General features: G+C 42.3%; 1 protein-coding gene across 1 annotated transcript in view; it reads left to right on the top strand.

The window, feature by feature from the left end:
• The first annotated feature begins 4,988 nt into the window (after positions 1–4,988).
• CDYL2 (chromodomain Y like 2) overlaps positions 4,989–24,931 on the top strand; it is a 52,092-nt gene continuing 32,149 nt past the window's right edge. The window contains exon 1 of the mRNA XM_065733125.1: positions 4,989–5,273. Coding sequence (XP_065589197.1) covers positions 5,250–5,273 — 24 coding nt within the window. The 5' untranslated portion in view covers positions 4,989–5,249. The remainder of the gene's footprint in view (positions 5,274–24,931) is intronic.

The raw sequence follows: 24,931 nt of genomic DNA, 5'->3' as shown, positions 1-24,931 counted from the left end.
CATGCATCAGCTCAAAGAATCAAGGAACAAACCATACCTAACACAAAGTATTTCCCATTGAAAGTAAATGACAAGCAGCTAGCTGCTAAGCAATGGGACTTCCTTGCATTCTACCTCGAGGTAGACGATGACAAGCATACACAACTACACCATACAGATTCCCTAACGAACCATTAACCATAATAAAGATTGTCTTCTGCATATTTTAGCTGGCATGCATTTTTCCCTACACATTCCTGCTCAAAGTTTCATTTTTTCCCTTCCCAGAATGAGGCAATATGATACTGGTTGTACTTAGTATACTAACACAACAGAATCTGCTTCATTTGTGGGAAGCAAAGATGGTTTTTGGAACACCTGTTATTAAATACACATTCAACACTAGAAAGGTTCTAACTGGAGCATTTCTGTACATTAACAAACATCACTTTGTTTTCTTCATATTATTGTTTGTTTCATTACACTGTGGTATTTCAGATTCTGTTTCAAATGTTTCCTCTTGATAGGTAATTGTATGTTCTAAGCTCCAAAGAAGGGTTTGGAGGAAGACATTAATTTAGCATCAAAATCAATGGATCACAACTATTTGCTTGCTTTCAAAAACAGCATGGCGGAGTGCAAAATGTATCAGGCTTTTCCCAAGTTTACTTCTTCTTGTCACAAAATATGTAAATCTATCATCAAATACACACACACACACACACTAGTGCCTTCCTATTTTCATGTTCAGCTATTTGCTTATTTTTAGGTACTAGCTCTACGGTAGGGACTTCCTCATCCAGTTTGGCAACTCCTACTTGACCTCATTTCTCTGACAAATTTCCTGACAGCCTCCCTGGGATACGTTAGCTCTCTCTCAGACTGAAGAGGTGAGCATACAGCCATCGTGGTACCAAACTCTAGGAAATCCCTCACCCAGCCAGAACGGAGACGTCACAAGTGGATCTCCTCTTCCTGCTCATCATTTCCTGTCAGATCTTCCTTCATGAACTCACGAGAACACTCTCTTTTATTTTTTACCTTGACTGACACTTTTTCACATTCTGGTCATCCTCCCTTCTTTGGATGGAGATGGTCATTGTGTTACTTTACCCCCTGCTTTACTTCCACTTGCTAAGATATTCCCTTTAGCCTCTTCCCCCCCACTCCCCCACCCAGACAAGGCTTCAACACAGCTTTCTCTTTGCTTTCTTCTCCTTTGGTTCCTCATCCTTCTCTCCATACTCTCATCCTCACCTTGTTTTCACTTTTCTCTCATTTAATTCTAACACCTCCCTGCCACCTAATACAGGAATTCCCTAAATTCCTTTGTGCACCAAATTCTTCTCTCCCACCATTTAGCTTCCTCTTGAAGACACAATGTGGTTCTTAGCAGTGATTTCTCATGGAGCTTACTGCCAAAATGCACTATTAGACTGTACACTCCTTGGGGGAACTGTATTATCGACTGTACAATACCTACACTATTTGCATAGCACTGGACAGACTGACTAAGCAATCAATAACAAATCAATGGCACAGCTATGACAACGGTATTTTAGCTTTCTGAAATAAAATACTTTCATTTTTAACTTTATCCAGTCTGGGAGAGAACTCCTGTAATTGAAATAGTGGAAACCAGAGCATCCAACAAACCAAAGCAAGTGTTCAAATGTGACGTATTGCACTTGGAATGCCTCCTTTGCTTGCATTACTCTCTTGGGATGGGAAATAGAAGAAGGCAGAGAGACAATGAGAGTAATGAATAATCACGTATTTATCAAAAACATTCAGCTTAGATTTTGCAATTTGTACTAAAATCTGGTTTTGCAGCAATTTCAGTTTAAAGATGCTGATATTTAAAGACCATTAAAATGGGCGAATCTTTGCTTACAGAAAATCTCCCAATATAAATGTTTTTCAAAAAGTAGGTAAGGAACCAAACCATTTCTATTTTTTCCAGAAGGCTCAGAGAGATGCTGCAGAGCCTGACAAGTCACATTACAGACCTGCAGGACAAATGAAAGTCAGCTGGTTCCTTATTTTAACTTCAAATCTTGTCTTCTACTTAATGACTGGGAAATACGCTGAAACCACAATCAACTTTTCCTGTGGTTGACAATTGCAAAAGCCCTCTTTCTGCTCCTCACTATTGACTCACACACCACTGCATCCCAAGAGACTCTAAAACAAGGAATGAGTAATCAGGAAAAAGATGTTTCCCCTCTTCAAAGTATGCACTAAAGCATTCATCTTCTCAATAATTCCAAACTAATATTTGTTTGGGTTGTAAATCTTAGGGCAACAATATTGACAGTGTTCGTGTAATCTAAACACATACAATGTAAATACACCTTTGAAAATACAGCTCAGCTCATGGATAGTTCTTCCAACGTGGGGCAAGGTTGGTTTTCTCATTTTAGTTGTCTGAGAGCAGAATAACACCAAAGCTCAGAAAGAAACGTCTGATCGTTTGACTTGTCTTGAAAGAGAAGACACGCGTTCTTGGGATGGGACATTTTTTAACCAATTCAAGACATCTTTTCAGTGAGTTGATACTATAAAGATCAGCAACAGTATCAGAAAAAGGTTACTGAAGAGCACACTTGATGCACTGGGTTTGACTGACATATTCTTCACTGCTGAAAAAAGCAGCAAAATAGTAGGTGGAATAAAACAGATTTTGAAGACTATATTAAGATGTCTACTTATCAAAGAAATATCCTGCTCGGTGAGGACTCTAAAGAGGTGATTTGATACTGTAAACAATAAAGCTCAGTTTTACTGTAAGACAAAGTAAAGGATTTATCAAGGAGAAACTATGGGGTGTGATTATTAAGTAATGCATTTCTTGGGAATTAAGAAATTTCTGCTGCATTAATTGCTAAAATTGCTAAAGGCACACATAGTTTACAGTATTTCTTAATCCATTCAACATTTTTCTCTCTAAATACAAAATCTCAAAAATCCAAATACTGCTGGCAAATTGGCAATAAGAGAAAAACCCCTCCAGTTACTTTAGTTAAGAAAAAAAACTGCTTTGTTTTATGCAAGCAGGGTTGCTCGTCCTTAGGAATTCAATGTTATCACACCATCCAGCAGACCACATGAACCATAAATGTCTTTAAGCTCCAAACTCCTATAAGATAGTCTTTATTGAACTGTAAGTCAATAGTAAACTGGTTAGCTGGCAAGTTCATAATCATCAGAGGTAATATTCACAGTAGAGGAGATTGGGTCAATCAAGATCTGTACATGCACGTGTTATTTCCTACTTTCACGATAAAAAGTGACAACATTCAAAATATCCAATAGCCAATACTTCAAACCAGGACCCTCTCAGTTGGAAGAGACTTTGGCCTTACCCCACTTGCAACTTGCTGGAATTTGGACACACAAAGGAAGTTTCACAAATAATTCAGTGCTCCATACTAGCAATATTTATTAACCATACTCAGGCTTACTGCATTATACTCAATAACCGGCTCCAATCCACCACTCAGATGATAGCGCAGACTGTGCCAAGCATCACATTAACGTGGAGTGCAGTGCTACACAAAGGGCTGAACTCAAAAGATGAAAAATGCCAATAAAATGAAGACGAACAAAAGCCACAACCACAGCAGAAGTAGAGAGCATAATGTTCAGCATTGCTCCCAAAGCAATGACCGTTAGGTGCAAGGGGAAAACACGGAGTCTAAGAGCCGCTAATTACAAGAGGAGGATCACTGTGAAGTCACAATGTGAAGAGCTGATCCGAGCAAAGCCTAACTGCACTCTTTCATGGCAAGAAAGCTAACACTGAGAGGACACTCACACTTTACCTGGAGGAAGAACTCCTTCACAGCATACAGCCACGAAGCTTCTTGAGAAACCTCCACAGAAATGGAGCCCTTTCCTTCACGGAGTGCAGCAGCCATGGCATCCTGCATGCCAGCTTCCATCTTCTCAAAACTCCACTGTGTTTGGTGGAAAGCAGAACTTCTGCTTGTAACAAGCAAATTTGTCCAAGTGAATTTGTCCTAATTTATGGCCAAGTTAGTGAGGAAATTCCTCTGTAACTAGGAAAGTCTGAAAAGACACTGGATCTCAATGGTGGCAACAGCCATGCTGCTGGTGGGAGGCTGGGAGCTTCTGGTCTTCCCCCATCCCAGAGGCATGGCAGACCACCTCCATGCAGCACCACTTGCTTGTGGAGGCCTTGTGGGCCAAGAGGACACCAAGGGCCACGATGGAGCTGTGCGGGCAGCTCTGCTGGTGCTCTACATTGGGATGGCAGCTCTGAGGAACGGGCCCAAAAGGCTCTAGAACGGTGGCAGCCACTGAAGTCACACTACACCACAACACGAGCTGGCTGCTCATCACGAAGACCAAGTTATGGAAGGTCAGCAGCTTCCATTTCCTGGAGAGGGCCGGCTAATTTGCAAAATGGCTGCAAGGGAGCAGGAGAGGCTTCTCCTCACACCGCGAAGGGTGGGTGCTGGTGGGGGATGAGGAAGATGAGGAGGGCCACGAGCTCTCCATCCTCCTCAGGCTGCGTCGCACGAGGGGCTCTCGGGAGCAGCCCCGCCACCTCCATTTCCTCGGCGATGGCCATGGGGTGGGTGGGGCGGCAAGGTGCCCGCCAGGGCCGCCCGAGGCCGGCGGAGAGGAGCAGGCGGCCCCGCGCAACGCGCGCCGTGACCTTGGGCGGGCGGCGCGGCCCTCCGCGGGCCCAACCCGCCCGGCGTCGGCCTCGTCCCCCGCCCCTTTTATTTATGCGTTATTTATTTATTTATTTATTTATTCCGGCCGCAGAAAGAGTTTGAAGTGCGAGAAGCGAGGCGGCGGGGAGGGGGGGAGTGCAAAGGGGGGGGGGGGGGGAAAGAGAGAGAAAGAAAAAGAGGAGGCCGCCCTCTGTACGGCCCCGGGACTTTCCGTGCCGGAGGGTGTAGGGGAGAGAGACGTCCCGGTGCCCGCGGGCTAGGAGGTGGCGGCGGGCGGCGAGGAGGAGGAGGAGGAGGAGGAGGAGCGGGGGGGGGGAGCGCCGGCCTCGCCGCCGCCGCCGCCGCCGCGGGGGAGACGCGGCTCTCGGCGCTGTGCGCCCGAGCTGCTGCCGGTTACGCCAGCCCCACCGCCTGCCTCTCTGCCTCTCCTCGCCTCTGATTCTGCGCACAGCCAGCCCCGAAGCCTGTCATTCTGCAAAACACAGTTTACTCAACAGAGAGAGCGAGCGGGAGAGGTGGAGAGAGAGAGACGGCGCGCGGAGGAGCCCGGTCCCGCAACCCAGCATGGCTTCGGGGGACCTTTACGAGGTAGCGGGGGCCGCGGGGCGGCGGGGGGGGGCGGCCGGGACGCCGCGGAGGGCAGCGCCGGGAGCCGCTCCCGGAGCCCTCGTAGTTCCGAAGAGCGGAGGAAATCGCCGAGGGAAGGGCTGGGGTGGGGGGAAAGGGCTGGCGTGTGCGCCGGGGGGGGGGTGGGGGGGGCAGGGAGGGATGGAGCTGCTCCCTCCCTTCCCTCTGCCTCTCTTTCTCTTTCTCGACTTTCCATCGGGCTCGATCTCAGCAGGCCTTGCGAGGGAGAAGGAGGAAGGAGTGAAGGAGAGCGAGAGTTAGCGGTAGGATGGGGAGGTGATCGCGGTGTGATGAGCCCGGAGAGTGGAGAAAGTCCAGGTAAAGTCACGGGCGCTCTGGACGCGCTGAATGTGCAGATTAGTGCGAAAAAAAATGCGCCGTAGCTCGCTGCCGGCGGACGCAGGGATGGAGGCGGCTCTGAGCCCGCTGTGCAAAGTGCAGGAGCCGGCGCCAGGTTGCTTCACCTCGCGCCCGGGGTGCTGCGGGGGCGGCGGAGGGCCGGGCCGTGCGGAGCGGCCCCGCGTACGGCTCCGAAGTTTGGCGGCGGCGGCGGCCCCGCTCCGGCCGGGTGTGAGGTGGGGAGGGAGGGACCGAGGGTGGGAGGGAGCGAGAGAGAGGCGTCGAGCCGGCCCCGGCCCCCCGCGGCACGGCGAGGCTCAGCGCTCCGCCGCCCGAGCTGCGGGGTCGCGGGGGGGAGAGGCAGAGGAGCCGACCCCAGCCCCAGTCGGACCTCGGGCACTCGGTTGTGGTGCCCGAACTGAGAGCGACTGTGGACGTTCGCGTCGCGCCGGGGAAGAAGAAGGGGGCAAAGAGAAATGAAAAATGAGAAAGACTGGACCCAAGTGTTTCGCGCACACGGCTCCAGTCAATGGAGCCGAGGTGGAACTCTGCCACCAAAGACAAACAGAAATCCTGGATGTCCGACAGCAGTTCTTGGCGTGGAGAACCTCGCCAGGCTTTTTTCCTGGTGAAGCGTTTCCTGGTGAAGCGGCTGTTTGCGTGGTTCTTGTCTGGAGCTCGCAGCTTTGGGCTGGGGCACAAGAGAGTTGGGTCTGCGTGGCGGTGATATGGGACCGCGCTGTGTGCATCAGATGTGTGTGTTTGGGCGTGGATCCGCTGCTGTGGCGGAGGCAGTTGGACTCTGTTTGGTGATCCGGTGTAGATTCTTTAGCGTGAGAGCAGGAGGATCTGGCAGGTTCCACGTGGACGTTTCTCTTTTACTTTGTCATGCTCTTTCAAACTCCCCGACAAAGGTTGTAGTTACGGGATGGCACCGCGCTATCAGGACTGGATTTTACTGAGTGGGACGCAGACCTTTGAAGTAAAAAGCACTTACACTCTACTAACTGGCGTTTAATGATCAGGAACACGCGATGATTTGAATGGTATCACTGACCTTTTCCCCACCATTTTGCGGTATCTGTCGCATTACTTTGTAATTTTAAGGCTATTGTGTATCAGCTGTATCACTGTTGTGACTCTGGTGGAGCCAGTGGGAATTCTGTGAAGAACGACTTTGACCCAAAAAACTCAGTGATAACATTTTGTATTTGTAACTTCTGGGATGCTTGGAGGACCTTTGCCCGCTCTTGTCGATGTTTTCCTTAGATGTTTTGATTAGTTCTGGAAAGAAATGAAGCCAGTGCCTCTTGGGTTAATAGTAGCTGTGCTGGTTCAGCTCCTACTCATTACTTAAAAATTCTGCTCCTTTTTGTGATTTTTGTGTTATTATAAGACAACGGCATTTGGTGGTTGGATGTGGGCTGTGCACTGAGCACTACTGCTTGGCAAAGGAGTGACGCTGCTCAAATAGTAACCCGGCATGGAGGTGCTCTGGGAAGGCAGGCTTACCAAGCCAAGCTGCCATCTCTGTAACATCCAGTCACTTTACAGGCACCCATACAGATGAATGTTAGTGTTGTGGTTCAGAGCCTGTGAATCACTTCCCTTCTTTGTTGTGAACTACTTTTGCTTATCACTGTGGAATATGGGAGAATTGTATCCATCATAACAGGTAAGTGGAAGTCTGGCTATTCTTCTCTTGTTTGAGGTATTTGGAATATGACATCTGCAGCTGACTGTGGTGTAAAATCTTCATCTATATGTCCAGCATGTAGGGGGGAAGGTACGTAGGACTTAAATTGTCGATCCAGCTAAATTTTGCATCTCCACTATGAAGCTCTTAATGACTGAGGTCAGAAGAAACATCAAGGAAGTCAACGAGTTTGTATGTCTGTGGGCAGCAAGTTTGCAGATGGCAGTTTTATTTTAAAAATGACTCCATGCAGGCCTCCCTGCATATTCATCCTATTGGTTCATCCATTTTTTTTCCTGCTCTGTTCTTAGCTGACTTAGATACTTCTTACTTAAAATTTTGGGGTTTTATAGATAATATACACTGTTAAACACCCGGGGACAGCAATGTTGAAATTTCAAGTCTTACTTTAACATTGTGTCAGGTTATATTACAACACTAAATGCGTGATCTAAGGATTATTGCTCAGTTTGAAGGGGACTGCCATATGTATGTATTTCTGGATCACTGTAATAAAAGCACTTTTTAAACCGAGCAGTTTTGGCATTGAAGTGTTTCTCAGTTTGGGAAAATGACATTTTAAAAAACAGCATCTTCTTAATGAAGTGATACAATCCCATTGATAGGAGGCTTGTCCACCTTAGTGACAGGTATCAATTAAATCATACTCTGTTTATGCAGCTGTGTAAGAATGAGCTGTCATTTATTTTAGGTTATGTGATCCACTAGAAAGATAATATATTTCTGGATGAGTTGCAACATCTCTCAGCTTTAACTGCACTCAAGTACCAGCAAAGTCAGAACTTGAAGATAATAATGGCACCATTTGGCCTGCTGAAATCTTAATGCATGTGGAGACATGCAATTCAGAGAGAGTACCACTGAACTTTTGGACGTGAGGTTTGGTTTGCAGATGTAAAGCTTTGAAAATAATCTTTTTTATATATCATTTTTGCATACAAATGCAGGCTTTTGAGCACTGTTTTCCATCTTGCTTCTCTTTGAGTGGAGTTACTTTTCTGAGGAGATACATACTTAAATGTGTTGAGTGAACTTTATCGGAAAGCCAAAAAGTATTTTTTTAAGTGTTTCAGACATGTATCTTCCATGGCAGAGGTGACTTGCAAGAAAACACTATTATTTCCCAACTTAAATCAACCCTCTTCATTGACGTAATTCCATGCTGAAGAAGCAAGGCAGATTTCACAAGCAGAAAACAGTGGCTTGACATGGGATCTGGGGGATGCTGAACAGCATTAAGCTGCTGTGGAACTGAAAGCCATGGATGCAGTGCTTACTTGATTAATACTGGGTTTATTCCTACCAGCTAAGCATTTGGTTGCAGAAAAGCTTCACTGACAAGTATTTTGAAGCATCAGCTATTTACTATATGTTATCGTTGAATTATTATCACAATCAGATCTTAGAAAACAACTAGCCAAAATAAGGTAACCTGTAAGCTACGTTATTTGCCACCCATATAAACCTTAATGCCCGATGAAGGCTTTCAGGACTGACCAAATTGGATGCGATTTGCATTGCAGACAGTATTCTTTAACCACAGACTGGGCAATCATCCGGATGATAGATTAAGCTGAGAAATAACACCAATTGAGAAGAGTTTAGTCTGAGGTGCCTTCTGCGTGGTCACAGTTCTCTAAATTAAAGGTACCGAGTGAATTTCAAAAGCATAACTGGATAATTCCAGCAGTATTCATTACCTTACTAAGAAATTCCAGCATCAGCTGCATATAAAATATTACAATGCACATTATGACTGTCTTGTTTACCTACAACGTCACTGTTGCTACTCCTCCAACTTCCTCATTACATTGCAGGCTGCTCAGCAGTATTTTGGAATACTAAAAACCAGTTAATTGCTTATGCATGTTCTAGATTTGTTATGATCTTGATTGTTACAAAGTGCTTTATCTGGATACAGTTTTGACTCAAGATGCATGTCACAAGCATACTCCTGCTTGGAAAGGCTGCTGAAGATACTCTCTGCATGGTGCTTGAAGGCCTGAATGTGGGAGGTGAATGCTTTCCTCCCACCAAAGCCCTTGCACTAAACATCCTTCCCTTCATTTGTCAGTTCCGGTGTTTATACCTAACAGATTAAAAACAACCAATTCTGGTATTGCTTTCTGAATGACAAATGCAGTGCCTTACTTTGGCCGTGGTCTTCGGTTCAAAATTAATATCTGGCAATAAAGTCATAGTTTAGTTATTGTTTCTGAAGATTGCAATATTTAGAGAGGCTAGTTTAAATAATGGTGAAATTTAAATGTGATCTAATATTGAAATAAATTGGCTTTTTTTTTTTTAATCAATGGAGTAATTGTGATGGCCAGCTATGCTGTAAATGGCATTTCTTTGTCCATTCATTTGACTGTTAGCAGTATTGCAGTTTCTTGGCTCTGTACATTTTCAGCAGTGCAATCCCTTTTTGTTGTTCCTCCTTACCCATATATTTTCCAGAAAATTTCTGCAGCACATTTTATGACACTTTGGGCATCTTATCATTGGTTCAAAAAAAATAAACCAAAACCTATTTAATCCTTCATAGTGTCTAAGTTATTAGAACAACAGAACGTATCAAAGAATTTAACACATATTTTCAGTATAGGCTCAATTTACATCTGTACAAATAAATAAAAAAAGGTCTGTTTTTGACCAAAGGAAAACAGGTTTTTTTGTCCTGTTCAGTAACATCACACTCTTCGTTTATTATCAGAATTTCAGACTGGCAGCATAGCAAAACTGAAGGAAAACACACTTAAACCTGTCTTCTTCTATTGCACAGAGAACATAGATTTCAGTACTGTCTCGTTATCAGGCACAATTAAAATATTGTTGGAAATCTGTTAGGTCGCAAAACTTCCTCAGTAATTTGGTATGATGGACTTGTGTAGGAAAAATTGTTATATTCCTTTTGGCTTATCAAAGAAATTCGATTCCCATAGTATCGTAAGCAACATCAGCATGCTTAATAGACTACAACAAAGCACTGAGTCAAAACAAGGATTGAAACATCTGTCAGAAGGACACATCCTTTGAAAAAGATCAGTTGCCCCACTTGGGCATCGCTACCTTTCTCTTAACCACCCGCAAAGAGCACAGCCCATTCCTTCAGAAGGGCAAAAAAAGGGACTGAGTTTGTTTTTTTCCACAAGGGGATTCACTAATTCAGATTTGAGGGTATTATTTGAAATCATCTCGTAAAAATGCGTTCACTGACATGCTCAGCACCTGATGGATTAAGAAGGAACACGGGACTACAGACCACTCAGTCTGTGAGCTCTGCTGTAAGAAAAGTAGTAGCACTATAAAAACCACTTGGAAGCAGCAGATACATGAGAACGTGTCACGATTTGGAGAACAGTCAACATAACTTTTTAGAGGGAAAGTCAGATCTCACAGAACTCTCAGAGTCAATGAACGGATGAATGGGGATGGGAATGGCAATGGCTGCTGTGAATGGATTAAAAAAAAAAATCTCTTGAAAAAGACTCATAGGAGCTTCTGATAATGAAATAAAGCTATGGCCCAGAAGGGTTGGTCATCTCTTGGCCAGCCATGTTCACAGAGAGGAAGCAGCAATAGGTGGTTACTATAGAGCTTCCAAACCTCAGTACTGGGACCAATGTTTTACAACAGACTCATCAATTATTTGAAAATAACCACATGTGTTGCTGAAAATCTATAAATTATTATTAGCACTGTCAAGGGAAAGGTTGACAGTGAGGAGCTGGATGACAGCAGCTGAAATTCAGTGCTTATAACTGCAAGCTAACGATGAAAGGAAAAGTAACCCTGACTATACACACATAACTATGAGCCCTGAAGAAGCCATCCTGATCAGGAGATAGCTTTGGATCGCTGTGGAAGGTTTTTGGATGCAGCTATGTCAGTATTTTAGTTTGGATCACATGCATGCTTTTGAAGTGAATCTCTCCATGATCTCCATTTTCCACACCCTCGTTTGCATCACAGAACAGTCTCTACAGGTGAAACTAAACCAGAAGAGGTGTTTCAACTCTTAACAGGAGTCTGATCCATGGGACGAGAGTACTGCTTAGCAGAAGGTAAACCTCAAAGAGAATTTGAGGTATTACTAGAAAAGCAATCGAGTATGAAGCAGATGATCACTGGAGAATGCCACTGCACTTTCACATCTGCAGCATTGCATCCACTTTCAAGATAAGCAGGCAGGAGGTCGCAAAGGGTGGAATGACTTTCATTCAGAATTACCTTTTGGTGATTTTCTTGCTAGCAGAAGTGACTGTGGAAGATATGAATGCTACAGGAAAAACAAATGGAGGATGATTAGTTAATTCAGTGACCAGTGCTGTTTCCCATTGTGCAAGAAAAAGTATACAACAAATGAAATGATGAGGCAAATGGCTGAGACAAAGAACTACATCTTCACAGCACATAAATCTTAATTCGTTGTCTTAAAATGTTGTAGAAGTCAAAGCTACAAATGGTTTCAAAGAACGGGAAAACAGCATCTAGGAGGATAGATCCCTTTCAGTACATCATTATTTGAGGTCAGGAGGGAAAAGCAAGGGCAGCACTTGCTCTATAGGTTTTATTTTCCTAAGCATCAAAACTGATTTCTATTAGAATATACTAGATGTTGAGCTAGATGGACTTTCAGTCTGACCTCATATGGTAGTTCTTAGCTCTGTACATACCACAGTTGTTAAACAAACAGAAGTATTGATTAAGACGTTGATGCAGTCTGTAGAGATCACAAACATGCATGTCTTACAAGTTGTATTCTGGTATTCTAATTGCTAATCATTGCTAATTAGTATCCTTGCAAACTGAAGGACACATTGGAACAGTGGGTCACTGTCCAACGCAATAGAAGTCAGCTTCTGCTTCAGGGACCTCTCCATTCAGAATTCCAACAAGATGCAACAGGTAGAAGCAGCAAACAAAAGCCCAGAAGAATGGAGGAGATGATGAAGTAACATCGAAACAAACACATGTAATAAAAGCAAAGCTCTGGCTTGCTGCCATAGTTCTGTCTAATAGCTAGGGTAAAAGGGGGAAGGATATACTAGAAAACATTGGAGTAAATGCATGGGACAAGGCAATGTCTTAAGGCAGTATTATGAGAAAGTTATATTAATGTAATGAAATGCTTGTAGTTAATAAAAATGGCTTTCATTTCTGTATGAAGAGCAGTTCAGCATCTAAACTTTCTGGATGGCCTTCAAAGGCTTCCTCAGTGCTATACAGGATTGTTAATACACATTTACCAATCTTTTAGGGCTTGTGTGAATATACATTAGAAGTCACTAACTTCTGACAGACACATGAAGTTGCTCCTGTGGTGTGTTTGTTCTGGGTTTGTTTGTTTTTCCAGCAATGGTGATTGCTAAAAGAAACAGTCCAATTTCTAACTGATGAACTAGCTCAACTTGTTAATTTTTGTATGTCTCAAAGAATATAACCTTCTTTTTTTGTCATCACTTTGCACTCACTGCAGTGAGCAGCAGTATTTTAAGCTGTTCACAGATGTCAAGCTAACGAGAAAGGAGAGAGCATTGCTTATGTGTCTTATTGTTCTTCGTAATAAGAAAGGAATTACAAAATAGAATTTGACATTATATTGTTTTTCTTTAAAAGACTCTTCAGTAACATCAGCTTGACTATGCTAATGGACTTCCCTTGAAATCTTAGGCAGGTGAAATTTGTACTAATAATATTTTTAAAGTTTTTTTCCTTTTTAGAGAAGGGACTGTGACAAAATATAAAATGACATTATCACGTTCATACGCCCAATGATTTGTCTTTCAGAAACCTTTTTGGAATAGGTTATCAGGTGTTATAGCGCAGGAAAGGTGCTGGGGAATTTCTACTCAATGCAGTTCACATGGAAACAAGGTGCACAGTAATGAGTTTTGAGACACTTGAAATTCAGATGTGTTGATCACAAAGTTTTTTGGTGATTACTCTAAGGAAGGAATGATCGAGTCCAGTACAGCAATGAATGCACAGATTTAGAAGATACACCACAAGAAAGATGCCTTTGGCTGAGAAGTTGTTGACTATGCCTCTAAATAAGCAGAGGAAGCAGCCACCTTCTAGATTCATTAACAGAATGATATAATAGTATGGCTTTAAATTAAATAGGAACGTGACTCATTAAAATCCATATAGGAAAGAAAACAGATATTCTGGATCACAAATTAAGTACTAGAGTTATGCTTAGGTACTACAGTGTTCCCACGTGAGTCCAGGGGAATAACCTGAAGTCCTTGAAGGAATAAATAATGGTGCTCACAACTGATAAGGGACACCACCATTTGGCTGCAGTAACTGCAGACTAGCCTGTAACAGAATTCGGGTACCCAAACCTGTTTTTAACAGAATTTGGGTACGCAGACCTGTTTTTCCACAGTCCTAAAATGTGAAAAGTCAAAAAGCAACTCTCATGTAATTAAACTTCACCACTGGCTGATAATTATCTTCTATGCAAAAATATGAAAGCCATTGTACTGTAACAGTCAGAAAAGGTGACTGGGGAGTACCCCAGAGAAAGCTGGGTTTGATGATGTAGCTTTATACATACAGGGTAAATGGCACTGTGATGCCATAACACAATGGAAAGCACAGCAATGACAGTGGAGTAGCAAAGCCCTAGGCTGCAGCAAGCAAAGATATGATCATACGCAGCCACCATGGACACAGAAACAAAGGGGGGGATAGAATTAAAAAAAAATTAAAAAAAATAAAATATCAGCTTACCCTCAGAAGGCCTCAGGTAGGTAGGAATCTCCTGCAAGATACCCTTACCTCCAGTGCCAACCCTTAAATGAGAGCTGGGAAGGGGTGGGTTCTGGCTCCAGCCCTTCCAGTCACATGCAGCTGAGCTCCCCCAGGTTGGCCCTGCCTTCCCAGCAGATGCTCAATCACTGCTTCAAGCTGTGACTTAGCAGGTCTGCTACAGGCACCTTTTACTTTACACCCACAGAAGCCTTCATGTTTCCTTTCAAAACACAAAGGGTAACTTCCCTGGCCATCTTTTATGCCCCTTTCCAGCACTGCAGCAATGACCTGTCCGCTCCTGCTGCTGCCTTTCCCACTGCCTTCCATCATGGTGGATGATTTCTGCTGCCTCTCTGTGCACTGGCATGCATTTGCATTGGATGAGGGATTAAAGCAGGAGTGCTAAGGTAGCTCTGTCATCTCTCCCTGCTGACTAAAGTCTATGCAAACAGTATGGTGCATGACATTTATCAAGATAACAAGGATTCCAAGCTCCATGGAAGACACCCTTTTTTTGTTTGTTTTTTAAAACATTGCAATCTTTGCATGATTATTCTGTCATCAATCTTTCATTACCCTGAAAGAACGCACTGGAGGACCTCGTGGCTCAACCTGTGGACTGTGTGTTGTGGCTTATAGTACTGGACTGCTGTTCTTACAGTTTCAGAAAGCTTCAAAGAGTTGCTAGCAGAACTGATGGAAGACTTCTTCCAAGAACTTGCTTCTACCAACTGAATAGGCGTCCCCTAGCTTGGTCACGAGTCATACAAGAGATGCTGGTTCTTTTTCCTGCATTGTTTGACCATCACACGCTTTGGCTTTCTGACACGACGTGACTTACAGCATTTCCAGTGAGTGCTGGTGGTAGTGCACTTCTCACTCTTGGAAGTGGTCTCAAACGTTGAAGTATGTGCATGGTTACTGCTTACTGACAGGCTGCTGTGGGCTGTGATTCAAATAGTTCTGCAACTGCACTGCTGTTATTTTTTTGTGCTTCATTTGCTCATATCAAATACCACTGACAACCTGCTGTGCTTAGAAGACCAAAGACAGGTCTTCTTTAACGTGAACCGGACCTTCATTTTTTGCCATGAGCGATGCAGTTTTTCTCCTCTGCTATTAACTGCTGTTCTTGCAGTTTAGTTAGTATACAGGAAAAGACGTTCTGTTTGCAGATAAATTAAAATGTGCAAGTAACCCTTTTACTTTGGATATGCAGTCTCCATTGCTCTTGTATCTTAGCATATGCGCCCTTTGATTTTCTGCAGTCTGCCTCAAGATTATGCTCACAGTACACAAACGAAGGAGAACGTTCTTGAGTGCTGTTTTATCCCTCGGACACAAGACAGAATTCCTTAGGTGATCAATATGGTTTCTAACTTAACATAACCTTTCTGTACAATTTCTAGACTCCCATATTAATTCTAGGTTTTAATGTAGTTCAGAGCAGCTCTGACAGAACTTTACATCTTTCACATCCAGCTGCTGTTGCTCCTGTTACCACCCAGAGATCATCAGTCCAAGAGCACAAGCATCTCTGGTAATAGTGAGCTGCAGCTGATCTTGTAAAGTGTAAAGTTACACACCAAGTGTGTGGTGTATTACTGAGAAGCACAAAGGATGTGCATTTAGATGCATACACTTACAGGCAGCAAGGGGATATACTGGATGTTTAGTATTTGAAGTGACTAATCTTTAGCTCCATTTCTGAGAAGTTTACGTGAGCCTCTGACTCAAACAGGGACATCTTGAAATAGGGTAAGCTGGTAGCTGCAGCACTTCTGGGACAGAAACTGCAAACGGTTAGGAGAGCGTTCCCCTTTTCAGACATGGTGGCAGCTGCTTTTGATCTGTGGCTTCTCGCTGCTATTGTGCTAGGGAATCACACTCTGTGAGTTTCCAGAGCCACAACAGAGAAGAAGTAAAGCTGTGGCTCATTTAGGACTGGGTGTTATTTTAATGAGCTTATTAAATCCTATATAGGACTGAGAGTTTCTTTGGAGTCCTCAGTCTTTCAAAGCAGTGCTCCTAGCCTGACCTTAGAGCCTTATGCACAGCTGAGCTCCAAAAAACCACACCAGCTCTCTGCTGCCTCAATGTCAGCAACATTAGCAACCCTACCCTAGGAGTTAGTCTGCTTTAGCAGCTGTTTTCAGCATCAAGTTGGTCAGACTTCTCTGAACAGAGCTTCAATGACATTGTACTGCAAATGGCTTCCACTGCCCCAGGTCATCGTGTTCACAGACGTACAGAAGGTAGCTACTCATGTAGAAACAGAATGATTTGTTCTGTGAAAGAAGTACCCACAGAAGATAAGGAGTGGGCATTTTTGTTAAGCAAGCTCATCACATGGCTAAAGATGAAATGTTCATGAATGTTAATACTGTTCTTGTAAAACACAAACGGCGAGGATTCATTTCATGTGCAGAATAGACACTGACCTTCAAAGGAAAAACTTGATTGCACTACCGTTTATCTTGCACTTGGGATAACAGGATGGAAAGAAGTCATTAATTCTACGGTCATGGCTACCAATTCTTCTTCACAACCAGCCACATAATATAAACCTTCACATCAAGGGAAATGGTTATCTGGATCTGACTTTATCTTAAAATGAGCAAAGTTTTCACCTTTGGAGCCTAAACTTCAAAGTTGTTTCTGGAAAGGATTGGTAACACCTAACTCCCAGAGTGATTAAGACTGAAAATGCACTAGAGGAAAGACTCAGTGAGCCAGCAACTCCAAGGCCTCCTCTGCAGAAAAAACATTCACCATAGAAACCTAAAAATGACTCACAGTGATGAACTGGCATCATTTTAAAAGGAAAGTATTATCGTACCTGTTTTCTGGCTACAGGACATCTTTGGTAATGGACATGAATTGTAAATTATGTATTCGTGAAATGTCTAGCTTGTAACACTCAAAATGAGGAAAAAAAAAAGACTTTCCAAAAATTATTCCAGTATGCTTTAAAACCAAAAGCTGATAACTATGGTAGATAGACCAAGAAAATTAAAAGTCCTCAGGCTAAGTATTTTTATAAAAGTAATTTAAAAAACAGAACTTCAGCTGACCAAGTTGACCTTGCTCATTGCAGTGCTGGAGAGATTCAGTTTTGCATTGCTACGAGCGTAGCACTGTTCAAATAGCACACCACAATCTATTGGTGGTGTAAAACTTTGTGACTTCTACCAGGATATTGCTTATAGATTTTGACACTGATGATTAGGGAACAGTCTGATATGCTAGGTAATAGTGTTAGGGAAACACATCATTTACAGGTGCATTAAAAATACTGTTTGATAAAGCCATGTTTCCTTTCTGCTTTTTTTTCTTATGAAGCATTTTGAAAAGGTTTTCAGGTATCTAAAAACAGAATGTAGCTCTGAGCGTGACCCTGAAATAAAAATATTCACATCTTTCCGGAACAGTTATAGACTAAGAGGTGATGGTGCTCTTTCAGGAAAATGAAGACACTCTTGAACACACAGGGGTTGCTGTGTCTTTATGATTGATCTGATCTGTGCTGTTCGTTTTTTCGTGTGTGTGTGTTGTTCAAGAAAGAAGTGGATCTCCCATGTGGCATATGGATAAGGCAGTCACTTTTCCCCAGCCAGGACACATGATTTAGGCAGTAGGTACAGCAATTTCAAGATGATTTCTAATCCCAAACCACTTGTTCTACTCTAAAAGCTCAAAGGCCCTTCTTCCCCTGTGCTTAGCCCTGCTCTGTCCACTTGCCATCCCACCCTGTCTCCTCCTCTTGTGTTGCTGAGCACTATTATAAGAACACGGACATTTTAGTCACCGAAAGAAAACCTCATTCATACTCAGCTGCCCTGGACCAGTGAGCTCATGTACCAATAATGCAAACTACTGACTGAATTTACCCCACGGAGTTCCCTGATCTCTGAAATACAGAACTGGGTTATTTTAGTAGAAATTGATTCACTAGTCATGAATTTCGATTGAGGAAATCATGTAAATTTTAGTTCTGTCTGCTCTGAAGTGACAGCAGTTCTTTTACATTCCACAACAGTCTCACTGAACTATTTAGTAAGTTTGAAGTTGAGAAGAAAATGCTGTTACTTTTTCATTTCCTACAAGTTTTATGGTGAATCACTTGTGCCTAAAGAATGATCTCTCAGGTCAGCAAGACCAACTCCTTTCTTATTTTCAGGAATGTGTATCCAAAGGATAACAGTCCTTTCTACTTTCAAGACTAATGTACTCAACTGTGGTTAAAAAAAAATAATATAAAACCCAGCAAATTCAGAGTATTTAAACTCTTCCCTTACATTTGATTAGTGCTTTATGTGCCTGCTGTCTGTGTACTCCTAATGTGTCTTAATTGCTTTAATTAGCATCTTTGCATTCATAGCATGTGTTTTTGAAATATCAAACACTGAAGATTTCATTATTGAAGGCCAATTCCTAAATTTTTACAGCACGTATGATTTTCATACGTGAGTTCTTTGTAGGGTTTTGCCCTACATGGTGTTATGACCCAATAAATTCAGATGAACATCCACCACTTGAGCTTTCCTCAAACAGATGAGAATATATTCCTGTCCTGTTTCAGAAGGAAGGGGTACAGATTTATGCGGATGTACAGCAGTTTGTAGACAGATGTGGGCAATTATTTAGCTGTATGCAATAATCCAGCAGAGCACAGGGGGAAGCTGTTCACGTCCATATGACTGAACACATGGGTACAGATTTAAGACAATAAGTAGTATAGCAGGAATAAAACAGGGACACAGCCTGGATCACCACGTATCCTTTTAGTTAACTTTGCCTTTGTCTTTAGTCACAATGGTCCCATCTTTAAGAGGTACACTCTTATTCTAGCGATGAAACAAAGAACACAAATGACTTGTACTGGCCTGCTGAGTGCAGTCGTTGTAGTCCTGTGCATCCTAAAAATTTTCTCCCTCAAAATTATATGAAATATGTGAATTTGAACTTCAAACACAGGTACTGAAGCCTAGCGTCTGTGAGGAAGTTTTACAATATGGCTTCTGAAAGCAGCTACAGAATTTTAGACAGAGCCATCACATTAGCACCAAAATTTTACAAAACTTAAAGAAATATGGAGACCATCTGTGCAGATAGCTGCAAACTACTTTGCAGGATTTAAGGTTTGGAGAATTAAATTAGCTAACAGAGATATAAAAGGCGCTAGTGGCTGGGAATTTACCCCACATAAATTAGAAACGAGACACACTTTTTAACATTAAGGTTCTAGCGTTTTATTTATAGCACTTAGGAAGATTTACCAACAGTAAAGTGCATTTTCTGTGAATCTCTTCAAATTAAGATGTGATGATCTTCTAATAGATGTGGTTTATCTAAACCAGAATTTGGGACCTGAAACAGAACTGCTGGGTTGAAAACATTCCCGTGTAGCCCAAGACAGGCTGGATGGATATAGTCGTCCCTTCTGGCCTTCAGATCTATGCATCTGTGAGGCTGTAACTAATGTCATGACAGACAAATAATCAAGTCTGGGCCATCACTGCAAAGAAACACAGTTCCTCTTAAATGAACAATGTCACTCCAGTGGTATCGGTATTTCTGCTATGTTGTGGCATATAAAACTTATTCTAGATCTGTGCTCTACTGTTTTTCAAGACGTTATCACGGCACTACATCCCCGGAAGTTTTATAGCCACTGCCCAATTGTTTATCAAAAAATGACAGCATTCGCAACATAGAAAAAAACGTTGTGGTATCATATGCCATTGGCTCTGGAAAGTCATATTGTAACGGCTTGAAGTTTAGCCTGTACTGCACAGTACGCTTATGCTAGAAATGCTGGCTGGCTTAAAATGCTGGAAAGCTCAAGCTCAAACGTGGGGTGTCTTTCACCATTATTACTGGGACATCTGATGAACAGAACATTACGGACTTTTTGTTTTAAACAGTGGCTAAAGGCATAGTTTTAAGGAAGGCATGATGACGACTGCTCAAGGATAAGTTCACTTCTGTGACTATATGATAAAGTACGAATCACTCCCACGTGGCAGTAACTTCACTACTTTACACTATCACTAATTAATTCAGCATCTCATTCTTTAGGATTATAAATTTCACACTGTGCGTGAAACATGTACACTATCACAGGACGCCATTCATCGAGCAGTGCCAACAATTACCTACGTAGTTAGATGGCACACTGCTGACTACGAAGCCTGGAACCAGATAGATATTTGACAGGGGAAGGAACCTAGGTCCTAAAATACCAACTTTGGAGTAGAAGAGAAGTAGAAACCTAATAAATCTCTGCTTTGTAAATATCTACTGTAAAAAAAAGTGAAGCCAATGGAGGAAAATAGGCAATTATGTATACATTCCTCAGGCAAAACTGAAGTGGCCTATTGATTAACTTGGACAGGGCTCTCCATTGTTAATACACATAGTATTTAGAAGAGTTTAAAGAAAAAAAAGAACAAGAAAGTACATCACCGAACAGTTGAAAGTCAAGAGATTTTCAGTCCTTTTGACTGTTATCTTGAATAAAAATTATTTGATATTATACAGCCACCAGGGGAAGTTACTAAACACTTAAGTGTGCCTATGTGAGTAAGAAGTATTTCCAGGAAAACGTAGTAGATGTACAGGTGACTCATATGCTTCGTTCTCCCACTGTCACCTTCAGAAGCACTTCAGAGAGAAATGGAAGGATATTCCATTCAGTTTTTCCACAGTTGTCCTCTAGCTAGCATGTACCCTTGTGTGTGTTGTAAAATATCTCAGGTTTAATTACTTCAGAAGTAATTCATGGGTGTGAAATTGCCTTTTAAAATCTTCACTGTAATTGCAAACATTCATAGAATCAGCAAAGCAGAAATGGTGAAGATTTTGTAGCATACAGCAGTGTATGTTTTGTATTTGTCCTGTACTGCACTGTGCATGTGACATTCAGCAGCCCAGGGCAAGGTCTTTTCCAGAATAACTCCAAATTTTCGTACTGCAGAACGAACATCATTGGGTTCAGAGCACACTAGAACCCATTAGCACTGATCTGACAGACACTCCATGTGAGATTTTCTGATCAGCCTTCTGACCATTTAATTTCAAGAACAAATTCAACTTTATGGCACACTGCATTTTGAAGGGAAGTGCTCACAGCTCCAGGCTCCAGCTGCCATGCTGTTAAATAATAGTAATGATCATCAGTATCCACGTAGTAGGACAGATTTGTATCATGCTTTGTAGTCATGAAAATAATATTTCAGAGTAGTAATCCGGCAGATTACTATATCCACACTACTCCCTTGAGAAGTTCTCTGATTATTTAAAGATAAACTATCCGTTTGTTTAAATCTTTTTTCCATGACCACCAAAAGTTTCTTGTTTCCTTGGAGTCAAACCAAACACATTAACCATGTGCACAGCTTCTTAGAACATTCAAATCAGCTACATAAAATACTTTTTCTTTCTTATCTAAAAGACAAGTTTAGGTACTGTTCATCAAGCTCAGTTAATGTCCCTAAACATACTCCAAAAAGACGAGGTCTGCATTCTTTTGTTAGGTTACCACTGGCAAGCATGATAAAAGTAATGCTTTCCCCAGTGTTTGTCAGTATTCTTGTCAAAGAGTACTCCTCCATCGTGAGCATTATTGTTTATTTCTACATTACTTTTTGTATGCACACCTTTGTACACAACTGCTGTTTGGAGGAAAGGAAAGGTTGGCATGATGAGAAATTCCTTAATTCCTTACATAATTCCAGAGCCATCAAATCTAGGCATATTCTTTCCCAAGGAAAAAAAAAAAACAAGATTGTCCACATTATGAATCTCTCACTCCTCCCAGGTATGCTAGGAACTTCCTGGTTTAACACAAACACTAAATGCAGAAATGCAGTGTCAGTTAAGCAATCTTTTTCCCCATTTTTACATTACTTACTAGGATTCCAAACAGGTCTACTTCCACTTCATTTTATTTTTCATTTCTTTGAAATTCTTTTCATGGAAGTTATTACAAAGCTCCTTTGCCATTTTCAACAGCAGGTCCTTTTCAGATAAAAAATAAGGAAGTAGTGTTGAGGTGGCCAGGAGGACTTGAAACACAAGCCTGGGTTTTCAAGCTGCACCTAAGCGTCCTGTTCTGAATTCTTTTGCCATCTCTGCAGAAGATTCTGGGTTAAGTATGAGAATTACGTTTTCATCAGCACGATTTCTCCTGTCTTTATGGTAAATACATGGTAACTAATCTCTCTTGTTGTCTTTATTTCCTTCGTGTTGGATGAAGAGCAGAAATACAGCTGCTCTCATGGGGTGTTGCTTGTTCACACCCCAGTTTACCACACATTGGCTTGCTCTGCTCGTACCATAAGCAGTGAGTGCTCAAACAGTGAAAGTACTTTAAATGGGGACAATTCCTTCACAATTTATCTTGGTATTGAAAATGTCCATTTAACCTGGTGATCAGCTGGCCTTGGTCCTCCAAGCCATCTCCCTCCAGTCCATCTCAGAGCAAATTGCTCTTGTGTGACCTGCAAGTCAGCGATCCCTGATGATACAAGGTAAAGGAAGGGAGGAGGTTCAGTGCTGCTTACAGGAATCTCCCTTCCAGCAGCCTGCTAAATCTAAACTCACCCTAATAGAAGCACATCATACACCCACTTCCACAGATTGAACAGAACTCAATTTTCCAAATGCATCTGCTTTTCCAAGTGGAAATGAATTAATAAATTAGTAAACGATGAGTAAATATTTTGGGTGAAATTATATATTGCAGAATCAGAAAATAATTTAGATTCGAACAGACTTGTGGAACTCATCTGATTCAACCCTTTGCTCAAAGCAGCACCAGCTTAATTAGGTCACTCAGGATCCTTGTTCAGGCAAGTCCTGAGCATCTCCAAGGATGGATATTCCATAGTTTCTCTGGGCACCTGTTCCAGTACTGGACTACACGTAGTTTGTGTTAGAGATGACTGTGGGAACACCCAAAGACTATTCATTAGAAGATCAATTAGATGCAAGAATCATGAGAGTTTCTAACAACTTCTTAGCCATTTGTAATTTCATAAACCATTTGCAAGTGGAATCCTAATATTAAGTGTAACTCAGAGGTGAATTTAAGATTGTGAATTTAAGGCTTCTGTTCATAAACTATCTGCAAAACAGTATGGGTTTTGGAGCACCAGTGTGTGTTGGTCCCAGCACTAACTCTCAATAGTAAGCAGACAGCTGCAGCCTTCACAGCTTTGGTTTTTGGCTGGCATAGTGCCACAGAGAGAACATACACTGGCCTAATCCTAGTGAGACAAATGTGGGGAATAAATCTAGGAAACCCCACATTTATAAAAATATAGTGCTCCATTCTACAGAGGCACAGGGGAACAAAGCTCTTTCCCTCACCATTGCTGGAAATGCACCCAGGAGCAGCTGAGGTATTAAGACAACCTCCAAGTTAGGAATCTGACTAACAAATGGATGGAAAATTTCCTCAGTAATGTATTCACTACTTACATATTCAATAGTGCTTCAAGCACAGACATTTCTAAATGGTTCCTCAGCTCCATCAGAGTTCCAGTCTGCCCCTGATGCTCAGTACACATCAGTGTGATCTATCAACAGAAAGAGATGGCAACAGTCAGCTCAGAGAGGTGGCTTGCCCCTCCTCAGAAACCCCCACAGTGATCCCACAGGCACTCTGAGCAGGATCTGTACCACTGCCAGAGAAACCCCAGTGTGGTTACGTGGGATCTCACTGGACTGGGTAATGGATTGCATTCTGTCTCAACCCGTGGCTGGAGGTACAGCCACTGCTTGGCTGTACCCTACCAGGATTAATGAGGGTCTCACCAATTAATGCTACTTTGCCTTTGCCAGAGGGGTTTTGAGGTGGCATGTTGCATGTAGCCCACGAGGTGCAGCCACTCTGACCCACTGCAGGCACAGGCACTGCACAAGCACAGATGTGCTGCTGCCCTTCACACTGCTACATTAAATCAGTGAGTAGGCTTTTAGTCCTTTACGTCTCCCATGCAGAGCACCATCCCCACTTTCTGATGGCAGGTTTCTAACTAGCCACACTGAGATGTGTTTAAATGCACCGGTTTGATGAATGCTAACAGCTTTTGTAACTACTGTCCCTGAGACAGGAGCACTTGTAGCAAGTTGCTTTCACAGTGGACAAAACCCAAATCTAAAACACAAATTATATCTGCATTGAAAATCAATGCAATAATCGAGGCTACAGTTTGGTCTGCTGGCCCCCATTTGAATACTGTTTCTGGGGGATAATGGTGTAATATTCTTCTTTTTTTGACAAATTCTCTTTCACGGATATTTTTTGAAACAGTATGTGCCATTCTTCTATGAAGTTGCAATGGTATCCTGGATATTGTGAAATTCTGTGCTCCTGTCATGCCATTATAGTCACCCGAAGCATGTTTCTTTATTCCTCCTTCTGCTCTACCTTTCTTTTGGGTTCAGTTCTGTATTCTACCATCACATCAGCTTCATTTGTATAACCAAGAAAATAAAGAACTCTACTGAACTCTGAAAGAAACCTTTGTGTTTCATGACTTTGCTTCTCTCATTACTGCAGCTTTTTACTCAAAGAATCTCCCCTCGACCTTCTATATTGTACAGTTTCCTATTTTTAGCCTTTTCCCTCTAAAGCCCATCCCTGCGTGGTATTGCCAAATTTGGCTGTCACTACCTTTGCTATATGGATGCTCCAAGTCAGTTGCCTCCTATTCTAATTTGGATAGAAAGCACGAAATGGAGATGTGATTTATCTGGCATCTCCTCACCCCTGTCCAGCCATTAATGC

Source organism: Cyrtonyx montezumae, unplaced genomic scaffold (assembly GCF_038088225.1).
Source record: "Cyrtonyx montezumae isolate F1298 unplaced genomic scaffold, pur_monq_1.0 scaffold_17, whole genome shotgun sequence".
NCBI lineage: Eukaryota > Metazoa > Chordata > Aves > Galliformes > Odontophoridae > Cyrtonyx > Cyrtonyx montezumae.
Note: the sequence above shows the minus strand (reverse complement) of the source record. Positions and strands in the feature narration are given on the sequence as shown.